Genomic DNA, 18,087 nt, shown 5'->3' with positions numbered 1-18,087 from the left:
GAAGTGGCAGACCTGGACTCCCACCCCCTCGATCAATCACTTCCTCCCTCTGGGCCAGCTCCCTGGGGGGTGAAGTGAGAGGTCTGGACCAGGCAATCTCCTTCTGGCCATGAAGTTAGGTGACTCTATGAAAAGGTGCCTGATACAATGGCTAGAGCCACGTGGGCTTGGAAAGCCAGCAGACTGGGGTTCAAATGGTGGTCCTGTCCCCTCTTGGTCGTGTGATTCGTGTGAGTCACTCAGCCTCTCTAAGCTCAGCGTCCTCATCTGCAAGATGGGGATAAATGTCTACCTCAGAGGTTAAATTAGAATGTCCTTGGGAATTACTTAACGCACAGCTTGGCCTATGGTAGTAAAAGTTAGCTATTACCGTCAGCTGCTTCTTGTGAGGATTGAATGAGATGTTGTAGGGGAAGGGCCTGCATGCAGCAGGTGCTTAATTAACCACTGACACTTCCCCTGCTTTTAAGATCAGCCTTGGCAGAATTTCCAGTGTTCATGTTTTCCATCTGGGTGTGGGGTGAAGGGTAGAGGGTTGTACAGAAAATTTTAGAACTATTTGAAGAATAAAATAGTTTTCAGGCACTGGTAAGCCATTTATAATCACCTACTACTTGTAACTAATGGCCATGCCAATTACAACAATTACAAGTCGTTAAATTGCAAGCCCTCAGGACTTTTCCCTTGCAAGGTTTATGAGATTAGTCCAACTTAATACAGGATTCCAGTATAGTAATTATTATCCTGACAATTCATAAAACATGCCCAGGGCTCCATGTGAGTGATAAGCATCTATTTGCTCTGAGAGCAAATCCAAGAAGGGTCTTTCTAAGATTTTTCTCTTTCTGGTAGGTCATAGATGGGAACAGAAAGTTCTTCTACGATGTCGTACAGACGAGAACTAGAGAAATACCGTGACCTGGATGAAGATGAAATCCTTGGAGCCCTTACAGAAGAAGAGCTGAGGACCCTGGAAAATGAGCTGGATGAGCTGGACCCTGATGTGAGTAGGCACTAAAGGGGACACGTTGTCACAGTTGCAAGGACAGCAGCCATTACCACCTAGGGGAGGGGTAGGCCGACTTCCTAAAGTACCACTTCCCCTTTCCCACTATGACAATAACATTGGAGTAACATTGCCTTTGCAGGTGCGTGTGTGAGTGTGTGTTATATTAGTCAGGGTTCTCTAGAGAAACAGAACCATTAGGAGGTAGGAGATTTTATATATATATACATATATATATATATATATATATATATGTATAAAGAAATTTATTATAAGTAATTGGCTCACATGATTATTGAGGTTGACAAGTTCCAAGATCTGCAGTTGGCAAGCTGGAGACCCAGGACAGCTGGGAGTGTAGTTCTAGCCTGAGTTCAAAGGCCTGGGAACCAGGAAAGCTGATGGTATGGTTTCAGTCGAATAACTGGCAGGCTCAAGACCCAGGAAGAGCCAGTGCTTTCAGTTCAATTCCAAAGGCAAGAAAAAAAACAAAACACAAAAGCACTTACCCAGCTCAAAGTAATCAGGCAGAAGGAAATTCCCCCTTTGCTGGTAGGAGGATCAGCTTTTTTGTTCTACATGTATTCAGACCTTCAACTGATTGGGTGGGGCCCACCCACATTAGGGAGGACAATCTGCTTTACTCAGTCTACCAATTCAAATGTTAATCTCATCTAGAAACCCCCTTACAGACATACCCAGAATAATTGTCTAAACATCTGGGCACCCCATGGCCCTGTCAAGTTGAGACATAAAATTAACCATCACAAGTCCACTCCTAGTCAACTTGGCACCCATACACATCTCCTTAAACCATACTTATCTCCAAATAAAGACAATAACAAGGTCATAATTCTGCCTAACATGATACAACTATCCTGTGTATAACCTGCCAGAAGAAGAGGTAAAGTCCTTGAGTAATGTTTACTTTTCTCCTTGATCTCCCATAGTTTAATACTATGATGTAAAATTAACAATACTTAGATACCACCATATAAAACCAATACATCTTGTGTTTCATGTTAAGAGAATAAGAGAGGGAAGAAAACAAAGATATTTACTTAATACACATACATAGACTCACACATACACAAACATGTTCATAAAAAAATACAGAGGAAGTACTCCTGACCACACTGTCCTCGTTTCTCTAACTGGTCACGTGGTCATAGCTGGTGTCCATTCTGTACTTCCCTCACCTTCAGCAACCATAGCCTCAGCTGGGTGTGGTTCTTTGCCTGGCGGAGTGAACCTAGTTCTGAAGGGCCTGGACCATTAGTAGTCCTGCCTGGATTGAGTTGTTATAGTTTTCCATTGACTCTAATCGCAGGTCCTGGCAATACTAAGAAAGCCCTAAGGAATCTCCTGTATTACAGACATACTCTTCGTTACCTTCCTTGTGGAGCAGCAGTCTGATTTACCCTTGGTAACCAGGACCAATCACCCCAGCCGGTACAGAAACTCCCTCTCTGCCTATTCATTCAGAGGCATAAGGAGCCCAAAGCGGCAGTCTTAACCTCCAATCCAATGGAATCACTGCTGTGTCTCCTAGCGGAAGCATTCCTCCCTTTGGAACTAACTAAGACCTTGAGGCCAGCAGAGCATCAGGTCACAAGAACAGGATGCACAACTTTTGCCAGTGGGTCACTAGGGGTACCACTGGTAATAGTGAGGGGTGCTACTCCCGTTTTCTGGGCCCGTGAATCCTGGCCGTGGGAGGAGAAGCTCCATATATTGGACTCTGATTCAGAGTATGTACAGCCTCCTAGAGACCCTTGCCCCAGTCCTGCAGGGTATTACCACCTATCTGTACTGCAACTGAGTCAGCAAAAGCCAAGTCCACCGTTCTGTCAAGCCAGCTGCCACAGGATGGTGGGGAATACGTGTCAGGTAGCACATATAAGTGTGGTTAATACTCAGAATTTGCCTCTGCAGTGAGGTTATGGCATCACAAGGCAGGAGGCTCCCTGGTCATGTCTGTGGTTTGGCCGGTCACCATGGAGCTGTCAGCAGAGCTGAGGGAGGTGGCTATTTCAGGTACCCCGGCTAATGCCCAGCTCAGAGAAGGGAGAGAATGAATGTTACTGAATTAAGTGAATTTCCCATTTGATATATTTTTAAATTAAAAATGGGATATTTCATGCCTTTTTAAAAAAAACCTGTCACTGCTCAACCCTAGTTTAACAGTAATCCATACAAGAAAACGCTACCATTTCACTAACCCTTAAGTAGTTGCAGCTAGTGTAGAGGGAGTGTAGGTTAGCAGGGAATACGCAGGACTAGAGGTTACGTGTCCCAGGTGCAACCCTGGCCCTGTCTCTTACATTCATGTGACCTTGCGCCAGTTGCTGTCCATCCCTAAGCTTCAGTGTCCCCATCCATGAAATAATGGAGTTGCTTGGTCCCATTCAAAGCTAAGCTTCCATGAGCTTATAACCTGGTCTTATCTCTGGGTTTGATTAAATGTCTTCTTTCTAGATAACCCAGAATCCTTGTTTAGGGGTGCTGGGCCCTAGGCCACACAGAGTGACAAGCCCCTCCAGCAATGTGCTCTCATCTTGCTATTCACGACCCCTGCTGCCCCCACCCCCGACCCCGCCAGGAGGAGACGGTCCCTGAGGTGAGGCTGCTGGGGTTGATTAGAAGACAGCGTTGGTGGGAGAGTCTTGGGTTCCTCCTTCCCCTGCACCATCGCTTTCCATTAGCCTGGGTTTCCATAAAAACGAGTGACGTAGGGAAGAAACAATCAAGCTTCCAGCTTTAGTGCTATAAAGTTATTCTGTTCTGATTCTATCCTAGATCACCGTTGTCTAGAATTGCAAGAGCAGATAGTTTTAAAAAGTGAGAACTGAAGGAGGATGAAGCTACTTCTAGTCAATTCAGTAAACATGACTCAGTTACCTGCCATGCGCCGACCCCTGTGCGGCCACCAGCAGGGGAGCCTAGCGGGGATTCTGCCCTTCAGGCCCTCCATCCAGTGGGGAGCGGGCATAATAAACCGTGTCCTAAGTGGGAGCACTCAGGGAGAGGATTAATTCTTTTTGGTGGGAGGCTTCACAGAATAGGTGATACTGGGACTGGGTCCTGGATTTTTCAAAGTCAAGAATAAAAACAAAGAATTCTATGCTGAGTGAAGGTCACAAGCAAAGGTTCATGTACAGCAAGTAATTGGGGATGGGGAGTTTAGGCGTGGTTTCTGTGGAGGGCTCGCTGAGCCTGGAAGGGGGGTTGGGCTAGATATGGGGGCAGAGGGGTGCAAGGAAGACGAAAGAGTTTGGACTTTTCTCAGCAGGCCCAGGGAGTCCCGAAGGCAGAGAGTCAGTGGACTTGCTGACTAAGGACAGATGGACTGGAGGAGAGGCTGGGGAGATGGGTGAGAGGTGGAAGGGCTCCCATGGTAGTGACAGAGATCTTTCCTGCAGATAAGGAAGGGCCCCTGCCCCTCTCCACAACCCTTCTGCCATCTTGCAGAATCTTTGCTGTTTTCAGGGTGAAGCACAGACTCCCAGGAGCCCCCAGAGCCTGCTGCCTCTGGCCTTGGGGCTGTTGGAGTTGCCCTGAGCCCCTGGATGGGGGTGAGTTTAGATTAGGCTGTGGCTACAAATTGGGTAGGTGATGACAAGGGTCAGAGCCAGGCAACAGACCTGGGAGTGGGAAGGGGGCAGATGAGGAGCCCTCTCAGAGCCGGGAGTGGAGCCCCTAAGGACTGCTGGAGCCCCAGCTAGGAGCTCCATTTCACTTCTAAACTGGCAAATGGCCTCACCCCTAATATCAGGGTGTCTGGCCCTAGCAGCAGATTCCCAGGGCCTCTGTACCAGCTGCCCTGAGCACACGTCACACAGCCAGCTGCCCTGAGCCCTTCTCACCGGTGATTAACAGGAAGGTATGCGTGTGAACACTGGAGGGCTGGAGAAGCCGGTGAGGTGCAGAGAGCTGACTGACTTGCTCAGCGTCACAGGACCAGGGCATGGAGACTCAGATTTCACACAGGCTCCAAAGTGTGGCACCTCCCCCTCTGGCAGGAGGAAGGTACAAGTGCACTTGAATTTCAGAGTAGGGTTGGGCAATCCGAGACCTGTGATCCTCGTAGCATTGTGGCTTCAAATGGACATTTTCAAAGCCCCCTTTCTCTCTAAGTTCAAGAAAAAGAGAAGAGAAATCAGAGCAAGGATAGGAGATAACGGAGACCAGCGGGGTTTTTGTCCCCATCTAACAATTAGCCCTTCACTGAGATGTCTCTGTTACCTGATTTGCAAGTCAGGATGGGAGTTTTGAAAAGATCTAGTGGGGCTCCATTCTTTCTGAGAGCACAAACATTCCAGCTCGAGTTTCACCTGCCCTCAGCCCATGTTCTGAAATCACAGCACAGGGAGAGGTCAAAGGTATGCAGACCAGGAGGGGCCTCCGAGCCCCTGGCCGGGAGGGGATGCAGAGACCGGCAGGTGTCCAGCCATCCAACTTACAGAGCAGAAACTGAGCCCAGAGAGGGGAAGGAACTTGCTGTGGTCACAGGCCCGAGCAGAGCCAGCCCGGGCCCGCTGCCCTCTCTCTTATACCCTGTACTCCTCCTGTTTTCATTCTGGTTTAACAAGTGCTTATACGGCACTTTTTATGTGCAGACGCTGTTCTAGGCACTTTGAAAATATTAATTCATTCAACCGTCATCCTAATCCTATGGTGCAGGCACTGTTATCCTGCCCATTTTACGGATGAGAAAACTGAGAGGTGAAGTAACTTGTCCAGGAAACTGAAATGAGGCAGTGGCAGAGCCATGACATGGCTCTAAAAGTTCACGTCTTGGTCACACCGCTATAAGGCTTCACTGGAGTCTTCAGGAAGATAGTTTGAGCCACGGATGTGCTCTGGTTTTGTAGTTGGGGAAGGTGGTGTGTGAAAAATTATCCCCTTTTCTTCCTAGAAACAGTCTGAGATGCAGAGGTCCTTATTCAATCTTGGCTCTGCCCCCAACTTTGGCAAGTGCTTTTCCCTCTTTGGATCTCAGTTTCCCTATCTGCAAAATGGACACAGTGGGCCTAGATGCCCTCTGACACCCCCTCCAGCTCTAACTGTCTCTGATTTTATGAGCAGTTCCTGGCAACCTTATGACCTGAATTCAGCTAACAGGTAATGTTTCAGGAGGCTATGTTTTCAGTGATGCAGTTGTTAAGCCCCAGTGTCATGTGACACAGTAGAGTACACAGAGTTGGAAAGCTGCTTTGTTTGCAGCAGAGGATTCCAAACTTGGGCACAGTAAAAAAAAAAGTCCCCAAAACTTTCTCTCTCTTAGTCTGCGTCCTGGAAAAACTCAAGCTTATCATGAGATTGTTGCACTTGGACTCCCACGGGAGAGGAATGCTCCATGTGCTAAAAGTATCTGCTGTTGACTGATTCCCCAAGGGGATCTGCCCTTTCTCGTCTCTCTGGAGTTAAGTGCATGCTGCTCTGAAGCTGAGCCAGCTCCTCGGTTCAGATTGCCTTTGTACCAGGCAACAGGGAAAACGGTCAACGTACAGCGATGTTTGAGAATGACAAGTCCCACTGTGACTTGGGCAGGGTACAGTGTGTGAGCTCTTAGAGCATCAACAGATAGTTGACATTTACTGGGACAAAGCCCTGCATGGATTACCTTCTTTAGTCCTCTGAGAGCTTTGGTTATCAGCTCCATTTTAAAGATGGGGAAACTGAGGCTTAGAGGGATGAAGTAGCCTGCCCAGGAGCTGGGATTCCAGCCCAGAGAGTCAGACCCAGTAGCCTGTGCTCTTAACTACCACCTCCTGTGAGTGTGTGTGGGAGGACCTGGAAGGCAACTTGGAGAACAAAGCTGGGGAATTACCAGCAAATTACTTTTTTCTAATTCAGTTTCTCTTGGAGTTGTTATGTTATTTTCACCATAAATATAAATCTTAAAAAAAGAAAGAAACCACCAGCACAAAGAATTTCACTATAAATGTTACTTGTTAATGAGGCTTTGAGGAAAAGGAGTAATATTTTTTAGTGTCTCAGTAAAAGGGTCAAAATATTTACACAAGAGAAGATGGTAGAGATAACCCCAAACTTACAAAGAAATTGGGTTTTACAAGTTGATTTTGAAGTCTGCTATTGGGAGTCTGTGACACATTACAACTATAGAAACAACAATGGAAAACAACAGGCCCCTGCAAGGCCTGAAATAATAATAATAATAATTTTAAAACTACAGTTATTTCTCTGTTGAGGTCGTCTGACATGCCAGGTGCTAGGCTGTTTTATGGGCATCATCTCAAAAAACCTCCACGAGGATCCTATGAGACTGATCCTCATAGGTTGGGGTTGAAATCATTTTAAGAAAAGGAAATGGACGCCCACAATCACATAGCTGGTAGGTGATAGGCTGCATTCAGGTAGACCTGTCTCCCTCAGCCCAAAATGTGTCAAAGTTCTGAGACCAAGGGACCATGAACTGCAGGGAGAAATGATGGAGGAGAAAACCTAGGACTGTAGAATCTCAGAGTTAGAGGAACACTTAGACATGATCTGAGCCCCACCCCTATCCCTGTATATACAAACACGGCACAGATAAAGAATCCCTGATTTACAGAGTCCCTCCTACACACATGTCATTCACCCAGTGCTTTATGTATTTCATCAAATCCTCATACCAACCCTTTGAGGTAAGCAGTACTATCCCCACTTTAGTGATGAAAAATCAATACAACAACAACAAAAAAACCCCTGAAACCCAGAGAAGGGAAGGGACTTGTTCAAGGTCACACAGCAAGTAAGCCACAGCACCAGGACAAAGTCCTGGGTCTTCCTGTCACACTGCATGGCTTCCCACCTGACTCTACAAAATCGTAAAATCCTCCATATTCATGGCCCAAATGTTATCCTATAAACCAGAGGATGCTCTTGGCTGTGCAGGAAGCAGCCACGTTTGGTCCACAGGCCTGTGGTTCTCCCTTGTAGCACAAACCAGCAGATTCACAAGCCCAGGACAGAAGTAAACAGTTGAAATGGAAAGAAATAAATCTCTGCTCTAAAAATAGGCACACATCCTTAGAAACACTGCCGGCCGTGCACAGAGCCAAGGATGGGCCTGGTGGAGTGAGGGCGAGTGAGGCCAGGTGTCAGTGTGTCCCCATCCCACCATCTGTCTTCTGGCCCCGTGACCACCTCTCCACCCCATTGCCTTCCCCAAGACCGGCCTCCAGCCTCCCCAGAATGCCCTCCTCCCTGCCCTGCCATCGTCTCCTCCCTGCCTCTGCTGCTGGGGGACCTCTTGGATCTGGAGCCCTTCATTCTCAAGTCAGAATCCTCCCATTTCTCAAGGCCCAACCTCCCCACCCCTCCCTTGGGAAGCCTTCCTGACCCTCCCCCTCCAAGCCCCCAGCACAGCAGCTTTTTGACTTTGACATTTTTAATAGGAAATACATTAAACATATAATAGAGTACAGAATACACCTATGTTTCCAATATCCAAACTTAACAAATGTAAAAATGTTGCCTTACTTGATTCAGATCACCCTTAAAAAGAAAAAAAAAAATTACCATAGATAAAGTTTTAACCCTCTCTTCCCACTCGCCCCCCAGTTTCTTCCCCATCTCTCCCACTGCCACACCTTCTACCTGAGAGGCAGCAAACCAGCACCCACAACATCAGATAGGTAATATAACGAAGGGAGGAGGATGGACCAATTTTCGTGAGGCACGTGGCCATCTTGGGTCATCTTTTACTTTTCCACTCTTGAAAGAGATGTGGACATAAGAAAGAAATTTTTCACTTACCACTTTACCTTCCAAGAAGAAAAGCAACAACAGAGCCAGTGATAAATGTTAACTGTTTCTTGGCCTCTGTGTCAGAGACAGGAGGGAGTGGTGGGGACTGAGGCAAATGGGAGAGTTTGTGTTTGACTAAAGGGCACTTGCTGTTCCACTCCACCAATTGTTGCCCAATATTGCCACGTCATCTAATTTTTCAAGAGAGGCTGGAGGGCTTCCCTGGTGGCACAGTGGTTGAGAATCCACCTGCCAACTCAGGGGTCTTGGGTTTGAACCCTGGCCCAGGAAGATCCCACGTGCCGCAGAGCAACTAAGCCCGTGTGCCACAACTATTGAGCCTGCGCTCTAGAGCCCGCGAGCCACAACTACTGAGCCTCGTACCACAACTACTGAAGCCCGTGCGCCTAGAGCCTGTATTCTGCAACAAGAGAAGCCACCGCAATGAGAAGCCCGCACACTGCAGCAAAGAGTAGCCCCCGCTCACCGCAACTAGAGGAAGCCCATGCACAGCAACGAAGACCCAATGCAGCCAAAAATAAATAAATAAAATAATTTATTTTAAAAAATTTTAAAAAAGAGAAAGCCTGGAAATCTGAATTTTTATGTACCAGTTTCCTATTTTAAAATGTTGGCAGCTCATTCAAATATACAGACAAAACCAAGTTTTGGCATTTGATTGGACTATAGGTCTCCCAGTTTCCAATTCTGACTCTGTTCACATGACAGATTTTTAGATAGATAGATAGATAGATAGATAGATGAAAAGTACCTAGCCCAGTGCCTGGCACATAATAGGTTTTTAATAAATGTTTGTTGAACCTGAATATATGATTTGCCCACTAGAATCTAGGGTTCTTGCAATTTAGAGCCACATTGTAGCACCACAGGTATAGGGCAGCCAGGTACAGTTGTGCAAGTTTTGCACTGCACAACTCCAGCAACCACTGTTCACATAAACCAGAGAACATATAATGCCCTTGGAGTTGTGCCAATGCACAACTTGCACAACCAGATGCAGCTGCCCTGACAGAGTCTCCCCATAATTCAGTGCCTGTTCAGTTGAATTAAAGTGAACAATTATGCCCTATGGTGATAAAACTGATTGTCATAATCTGTTTCTAATATAGAGTTCAAGGCTTTATTCTGAGGTTTCAAGCTAAAGGAGATCTTGACCATTTTACAGAAAGGGAATTCAAAGTCAGAGAGCACCAGTGCCCTGTTTGTGGCCTCAAAGCCCTGGGATGAGAACCCAGGCTGTCAGTTAGAATGCAGTTTAGCTGTAAGTAATAGAGATTCAAAATAACATGATGTAAGCAGTGGTTTATTCATCTCATAAAAGTCCAGAGGTGGGCAGTCTAGGGCAGGTAGGGAGCTTAGCTCCCCAAACATCCCAGAGTCCCAGGTTCCATTCAGCTCATGTCCTTGCCATCACTAAGGTGTAGCCCTCATCCTCACGATCCAAGGTGGTGGCCAGGATAGCTGTATTCCAGGCATTAGAATAGAAGAAAAGGGGTGGGGGTGGAGAAAAGGAGAAAAGCCATTTTTCAAGTACCTTTTAAGGAAAGTTACTGGAAGTTGCCACTGGACAGTTCTCATACCATGACCCAACCTAGCTGCAAGGGAGCCTGGGAAAAGTAGTCCTTAAGCTAAGTGGCCATGTGCTCAGCTAAGGGTGGAGTGCTTTTATCACTGGAGAAGGGGAGATATGATATTGGTGACAATTTGAAGTCTGTAACTATGGGTTTGCCAGTCTGATGGCCTGATGTTCTGCTCTGCCAAAAGTTCTGAGGTGGAGTGAGAGGAGTTGCTAGGAATTTAAATCCAGATCCCCAAAGGAAACATTACAAAGGTCTTACTCTCTAGCTTGGCATTTTCCAGAATCTCCATCAGTAAACTCTGGTCCCATGGTGGGCACCCGCACTCTAGCACCCTTCATAATGCATCCCCTTCCCCAGACCTGCTTGGGGCAGCAGCTGGGTGCCCAGCAGACAGCTCAGGGCAGCAGGTGTGATGCTGACTTGAAGGGTGTCCAAGAAATACCATCTTTTCCCTGCTGGAGCATCAGTGCTGTGTGATTCTGGACAACTCAGAACACATTAGCGCTCACTGCTCGGTGCCGGAGACTCAGAGATGACTAGGATACGTCCCAGCTGGCCTTTGAGGGGCATTCAGTCTCCCTGGGGAGAGGGATACCGCATAAATGTGCTCCAAGACAAATTAGAAGGAACATTATATAAGAATTGGCAAGACGCCTCAGGGTGTTTGGAAAGAGAATCACCAGATCAGTGCCGGGAGCACTGCAAAGGCTGGACGGGGTGCCCAAGGGAAGGGCTTTGAAGGGTGTATGCGGGGAGGGGAGGAGGGATGGAATTCCAGGCAGAGAGCACAGCCTGAGTAATGCCCTGGCAGGGTGAGGGTGTGGGGCACGGCTGCGGAATGCGGAGCAGCCTGGAGTGGCTGGAACATGGAATACTTAAAGATGAGAAGATCGGGAGGCTGGAGTAGGTTGAGGTCAAATCACGAAAAGCTCTCCATGTCTGGCTGATGAATTTAGTCATGATTCTGTGGGTTAGTAGAGGTGCTGAGCGTTTGTGAGTGTGTTGGGAAGTGACCCTGTCAGATGCGCCAGTTGGTGCGGTCCGTCTGGCTGATAGAAGGGGAAGGGAGTGCAGATGGAGAGGCCAGTGGCAGGGAGGCCAGCCTGAGGCTACTCTGATGGTCCCAGCAAGAGACAGCACAGCTTGAACTAGGCCGGTTCCCCTCGGATGGAGAGGTTTCCAAACCCTGCAGCCTCAGACTCCTTCCCCTGGCGAGCCACACCCCCTCATCCTGCCAAGCCTCTGTCTCCGCGGTGCTATCCCCCGGTAACATCCCTCTCCTCTCTTCTCTTACCCCGGCTGTCCTGCCTAGTGCCCTGGGACTCACTCAGCTCAGGAGCCACCGCCTCCAGGAAGCCCGGGTAGAGTAAGCTGCTCACACTTGGGCGTGTCTCCCTCTCTTGGGCCCCTGTGGAGCGCAATCACTCATTCATTGTCTCAGGGTGCCCCGCACAGCAGGGAACGTGGAACATTTTCCTTGTACATGAGGCAGAAAAGGATGATTAGGAGAACGCCCGGAAGGGAAGGTTTGGCCTCACCTTGTGCCATGAACAGCGGAGAGACACAAAGTGTGCTGTCGTGAGCGATAGGTTCCACCACAAACAACTACTGGGCTTGGACTACGAGGGTGCCTTTGGATGTCAGCACGAATGCCCTGTAAAGCTGTCCGGGGGGTGTGCTGGCTCCTGGGCTTCACCAGTCCTGCAGCGGGGTCATGGTGGCTGAGGCAAAGGCCTGGCTCTTTCTGGAGAGAACAGGAAAAGAGGAGGAGGTCCAGGGTGCGTTGGGCGGGTGGATGGGTGGGGAATGTATGGAGAAAGGGGGCTTATTAGAGGTCTGGACCCGCTTGTCCCGTCTGTGACCGAAGCACGAGTGCTGTGCTCTCAGGCTAGGTTCTGCCATATGTGACAAGAAAGCTCTGCTGAAGCCCCACTGAGTGACCTCTAGTGGGATCTGGAAGCTGCTGGTGAACGGGGCAGAGGCCGCGCGCTCTGTCTCCTGACGAGCCCCGAGGCACTGGAGGGCCACGCTTTACACAAGGGGAATCAGACCTGAAAGATAATTGGAAAATAAAAGTCCTCAAGGCCACTTGAGAAAAACCATTTGGGTCAAATACCTTGTAAAAGGTAACTGGATGGCTGACTGGCCTGTTCAATGTTCGAACTGCTGCTGTGGTGGACGGGGGAAAGGGCGGGCGTCTGGGGCAGGCTGAGGTCGTTTGAAGCAGGAGGGAGAGAGAAATTTCTTAGTGGGAATTCTGAGAAATCTACCGCCTGGGCTTCACTCTTACCCAGGACAGTAACTCCATGCCTCCGTGCCTCAGTTTCTCCACCTGTAAACGGAGACCAGTGTGATAAAGAGGTGCACTCTGGAGAGGGAGCCTGGTTCTCACACGGGGCCACATCTGGTTTCCAGGATCCGTTCTTAGAGGAAGGCAGCCGGGTGGGATGGAAAGCTTTCTGGGGCTTGGAACTCAGGAGCCCAGGCTCTCGGTCCACGTGTGACCTCAGGCAAGGCCCTTGCCCTCCCCGGCCCTCGCTGCCAATACCCGATAAAGAGCGCGGTCCACCCTCTTCCAGGGGGCTGTGTATGGTTCGGTCACAGAACAGAAACCCAGGACTCCTGGAGCCCAGCCCAAGGGGGGGGACACATTGTACATTCCCTTGTTCTTAGACGTAGTTGATTTATGGGGGAAAAGTGATAAAATTCCTTGTTTTTTGTCACTGTGAAGAACCAGGTTAAAGGACGTTGTATATATGCTAAGCCACTAGTCTGAAGACAGTCATACTGATCCTTGAGAAGCTAATTATGTGCAGTGTCACCTATATATCAGCTCAGGCTTCCTGGCTGTGTGGCTAACAAGCTGTGTGACTTTGGGCAGTGACTTCAGTTTCCCTTGCCTCAGTTTCCCCAACTGAAAATGAAAGAATTGGCCCAGAGGCTGTCTCAGGGCTTTGCAGCTCTGAGCTGCCAGGAGTCTATGATCCTTTTAATACATTGTATGTGTATGTGTATGTGTGTGTATGTGTTGCTTGTGTGTGTACGTCTAACCCAGCCCGCAGTAGTTCTAGCCAGGATGGAGTCTCTTATAGCTCCAGCTATCTATAATTAGATAATTATAGTGATAATTGTGTAGATGCTTAATATTTGGCCTTTACTTCACCTGTTTGCATGGTGTTAGAGCTCCTAACAACGCAGTTGAGGATTTGTCAGTTTTCATTGTCCTGTGGGCAGCTGGACTCCAGAGCTTGGGTGAGAAAATTAGACTAAGATGTTAACCTGTCAGGCTGCACATCCAAGTTTTAATTTTACAACATTAAAAGGAAGTCACCATTTAAAAAACCACAAGTAGGGAACTACAGGAAGAGATTGCCTAGTTTTTCCCTCTGTGATTATTTCCAAGAACATATTAAACTTTTGATTCGTTTTTAATTTTTTTTTTAAACCTCTAAATTAAAAACCCATGTATACAACCTCTTTCTTCCTCTGGCCCAGAGCCTGAAAGGAGCAAGACATTCAGTGATCATGTGTGGAATAAATGAATGAGTATCTTCACTTTCTCTACCTGGAATTTTAGTCTGATAGGAACCTCCAATCAGAGATGGCAAAGTGGCAGCCCATGGGCTGAAACTGGCCTGCATCTGTGTTTTATTTGGTCTGAACATTGTTCTTAAAATATTTGGATCATGTGTCAATGTTTAAAAATCAAGAGCTTTCACATAAAGTTGAGCAGATCTAAGAACACCACCCACATTCTTACACGGCAGTAATTAGCTCCAATGTGCCACAGTCCTCCCCACTCCCAAGCGCATAACAGCTATAATTTTATATTTAGGCTAAGATCAGAGAGTGTCTAGAAATTCTTCCTCCTTAAAACTAACACTAACTTTCCTGTCAGGCTATAATAAGGAGATCGCCCAGGCATTAGTCACTGCCCTCCTCACACAAGTAAATTTCCAATTGTAAGTAAGGACCAAGTCATATATATTGTACCAAAGCTGTCTCCCAAAGCAAATCTCACCCATAACCCACTGGTCTTTGGAGTGAAGATGTCCATGTGATGTGTGTGTGTAAATACAGATTCCCCTCACGCAGAAGTGATATCTGCCTTGGAGGAGCAGACTGATGCTTTGAACTAAATATAAAGAAAGCACGTGCCCAGCAAATTTACCCTGTGCAGACATTAAGATTAGGAGAATGAAACTTAAGTGCCTTAAAGTTTAGATCGTTCCAATTACCAGCGGGCATCATGGACGTATACGACCTTTACAGGAATGTAGAGGCTAGTTATCGACTATTCTTTGCTATTCAGTAAAGTGGACCCCACTTTAGGATCTTGATTAACCTTAAAAACTAAAACAATACATTGTTTTCCACACGTGCTATAATTGAGACTTTTCTCTCATTTTACTCTGCTTCCCCCATTTACCTTCTGTCTCCTCAGTTATTCCAAATTAGAGAGCCCTTGGTGGGGTCCTGGTCTTAGCACACTGCCTGGACACATAATAGTCACTCCATGGATGTTTGTTGCACAAATAAGAAATGAAGGAATGAAAGATACATTTCTACACATACATGTTCAACAAATACTGTCCTGGTCGAAGGTGACACCAAAATGGTTGTGGGAACTCTTTCCTCGCCAACTGGGCAGGCTGGGTCTGAGAGTCAGTTTCAGGTTCTAATAGTCATCCAAGGCAGCATTTTCTTATACATTTAACTGCTCCATGATGAATTTACATAATATGGCACCTTGCTCTGTAAAACAAGACACCATATTAAATCTGGCCAGCTCTAGCCTGCCCACTCTCAGCATCATTTTTGGCCACTGACACACGAAGAGCCTGTGTTCTCAGCATTCCATGGGCATTTAATTTATTGCATTGGCCATTTTTGTAATTTTCCCCTCACTAACATAGTCCATTTTTTAAAAATTTATTTATTTTTAATTTATTTATTTTTGGCTGTGTTGGGTCTTCGTTGCTGCTCGCGGGCATTCTCTAGTTGCGGCGAGCAGGGCCCGCTCTTCATTGTGGTGCGCGGGCTTCTCATTGCGGTGGCCTCTCTTGTTGAAGAGCACGGGCTCTAGGTGCATGGGCCTCAGCAGTTGCAGCATGTGGGCTCAGTAGTTGTGGCTCGCAGGCTCAGTAGTTGTGGCACATGGGCTCAGTTGCTCCGCGGCATGTGGGATCCTCCTGGACCAGGGCTTGAATCCGTGTCCCCTGCATTGGCAGGCAGACTCCCAACCACTGCGCCACCAGGGAAGCCCCATAGTCCATTTTTAATAACGCCTTTTTTGAGATGTAAAATTCATAAAATTCACCCATTTAAAGTATATAATTCAGTGTTTCTTAGTATATTCACAGAGTTATACGACAATCACCATAGTCAATTTTAGAACATTTTCATCACCTCAAAAAGAAACCTCTTCCCATTAGCTGTCACTCTGCATTTCTCACCTTCCTCCTCAGCTCTAGGCAACCACTAATCTACTTTCTGTCTCTACAGATGTGACTGTTCTCTGGACATATCATATAAATGGAATCAGACACTATGTAGTCCTTTGTGACTGGCTTCTTTCACTTAGCATGATGTTTTCAAGGTTTCATCTGTGACGTAGCACGCACCAGTACTTCGTTTCTTTTTGTTGCCAAATAGTATTCTGTTGTATGGATATACCACACTTTATTTATCCATTTGTCACTTGATAGACATTTGAGTTGTTTCCACGTTTGGGCTATTATGAGTATGAACGTTCATGTATAAGTTTTTGTGTCAACATATTCTTTTATTTCTCTTGGGTATATACCTAGGAGTGGAATTGCTGTCTCATATGATAACTCTTTTAATCTTTTGAGAAACTGCCAGACTGTTTTCCAAAGGGGCTGTACCATTTTACATTCCCATCAGCAGCATATGAGTGTTTCAATGTCTCCACATTCTCACCAACACTTGTTTTTACTCGTCTTTTTTATTAGAGCCATCCTAATGGGTGTGAAGTAGTATCTCACCCTGGGTTTAATTTGTGTTTCCTTGATGGTTAATGATGTTGAGCAGCTTTTCATGTGCTTACTGGCCATTTTTATATCTTCTTTGGAGAAATGTCTATTCAGATCCATTGCCCATTTTTATATTCTGTTGTTTGTCTTATATATTTTGAGTTTAGGAGATCTTTAAGTATTCTGCATACTCGATCCTTCTCAGATATATGATTTGCAAAAACTTTCTCCCAAACTGTGGGTTGTCTTTTTACTTCACAGTTTCCTTTGAAGCACAAACATTTTCAAGTTTGATGAAGTCCAATTTATTTATTTTTTTCTTTTGTTGCTTATTGTTTTAGTATCATATCTAAGAAACCATTGCTTAATCCAGGTCACAGAGATTTATGCCTATGTTTTCTTCCAAAAGTTTTATAGTTTTAGCTCTTACATTTAGGTCTTTGATTTATTTTGAGTTAATTCTTGTATATCATGTGAGTTCATATGCTGTTTTTGAAAACAAGTTAAAATGATAAATAATCATGAGTTTAAAAAATATACAACTGTCTGGTTTTAATTGAAAATCACGTTCTAGTTCACTAGACGCACCATTTGATAGAATGAAAATAAACTCCTATGAGGCTGATACTCTCAGTATTTACTTTAAAAATCCAATAAGCTAAGAATTCTTAGAAAAGGCCTTACACGTTTTTGTTTTTTAAAAGTCAACTGCTTTCAATAAAGATAAATGAAACTATATTTTAACATGACATCTAAGTAATATTTTTAAAATACATTAAAAACATCTTCACTCCCCTATTAGAATGATATGGGCTTCAGTTTTAACACTGAAATGGTTCTCAATCGGGTGATTTTGCACCCCTACCAGGGATATCTGGCGATATTTGGAGACATTTTGGCTGGCACAACTTAGGAGCGGGATGGTGCTACCAGCATCCATTAGACAGAGGACAGAGATGCTGCTAGCCAGCCACGAATGCACAGAACAAGCCACATGACAAGGGATCATCCAGCCCCAAATACCTCTCGTGCTGACATTGAAAACCCTACTTTCCCCGCCCCCAGTTTTATTGAGATATAATTGGCATACAGCACGGTAGACGTTTAAGGTGTACAGCATAAAGACTTGACTTACATACATCATGAAATGATTACCAGTTTAGTGACCATCCATTATCTCATGTATATACAAAAAAAGAAAAAAATGTGAAAAACCCTACTTTGAATCAGTGGCCTCTATCAGATCTATTCAAAACGAGATGTGAGTTTGCAAACCCTTTTCCCCTCAGTTACAGCATCATGGGTTTCTCCCATCACAATACTGAGCCCTTCGGAAGTCAGAATGTGCCCCAGCACCTCACTGCCATCAAAATCCTTTATGGTGACAAAAATCTCTCAGGTCTTCCCTGTGGGGATCATTGGGAAAACACTTGCTTTCCATGCTTAATTCATTTTATATTTGTATGTGTTCCTTTTTTGAATTTTAAGATATATTGGGATAACACATCCCCTGTCCAACATACATATTTGGATAACCAACCTCCTGGTATAAGGTATTTTATCTGATTTTAGAACAGCAGCAATAGTCAATAATAATTTGTGTGCTCACTGTATCAGACACTGTGCTAAGCACCCTTCTGCACTATCTAATTTACTTTTCTCAACAATTCTGAGAGAGTGACTGTTATCATTCACATTTTATAGCCAGAGAAACGGAGAAACGGTGAGG

General features: G+C 46.0%; 1 protein-coding gene across 2 annotated transcripts in view; it reads left to right on the top strand.

Annotated features, from left to right (window-relative positions):
• Nucleotides 1-859: 859 nt before the first annotated feature.
• Nucleotides 860-18,087, top strand: part of TMOD1 (tropomodulin 1) — a gene marked incomplete at its 5' end in the record, with an annotated part of 58,254 nt that continues 41,026 nt past the window's right edge. The window contains one exon of one of the 2 annotated variants that reach the window (XM_082843375.1): nucleotides 860-1,003. In XM_082843375.1, the coding sequence (XP_082699501.1) occupies nucleotides 860-1,003 (144 nt within the window). The remainder of the gene's footprint in view (nucleotides 1,004-18,087) is intronic. The other variant, XM_082843376.1, reaches the window with a different exon arrangement.

The sequence above is a fragment of the Leucopleurus acutus genome, assembly GCF_964270905.1.
Source record: "Leucopleurus acutus genome assembly, chromosome: 7".
Taxonomy (NCBI): Eukaryota; Metazoa; Chordata; class Mammalia; order Artiodactyla; family Delphinidae; genus Leucopleurus; species Leucopleurus acutus.
Note: the sequence above shows the minus strand (reverse complement) of the source record. Positions and strands in the feature narration are given on the sequence as shown.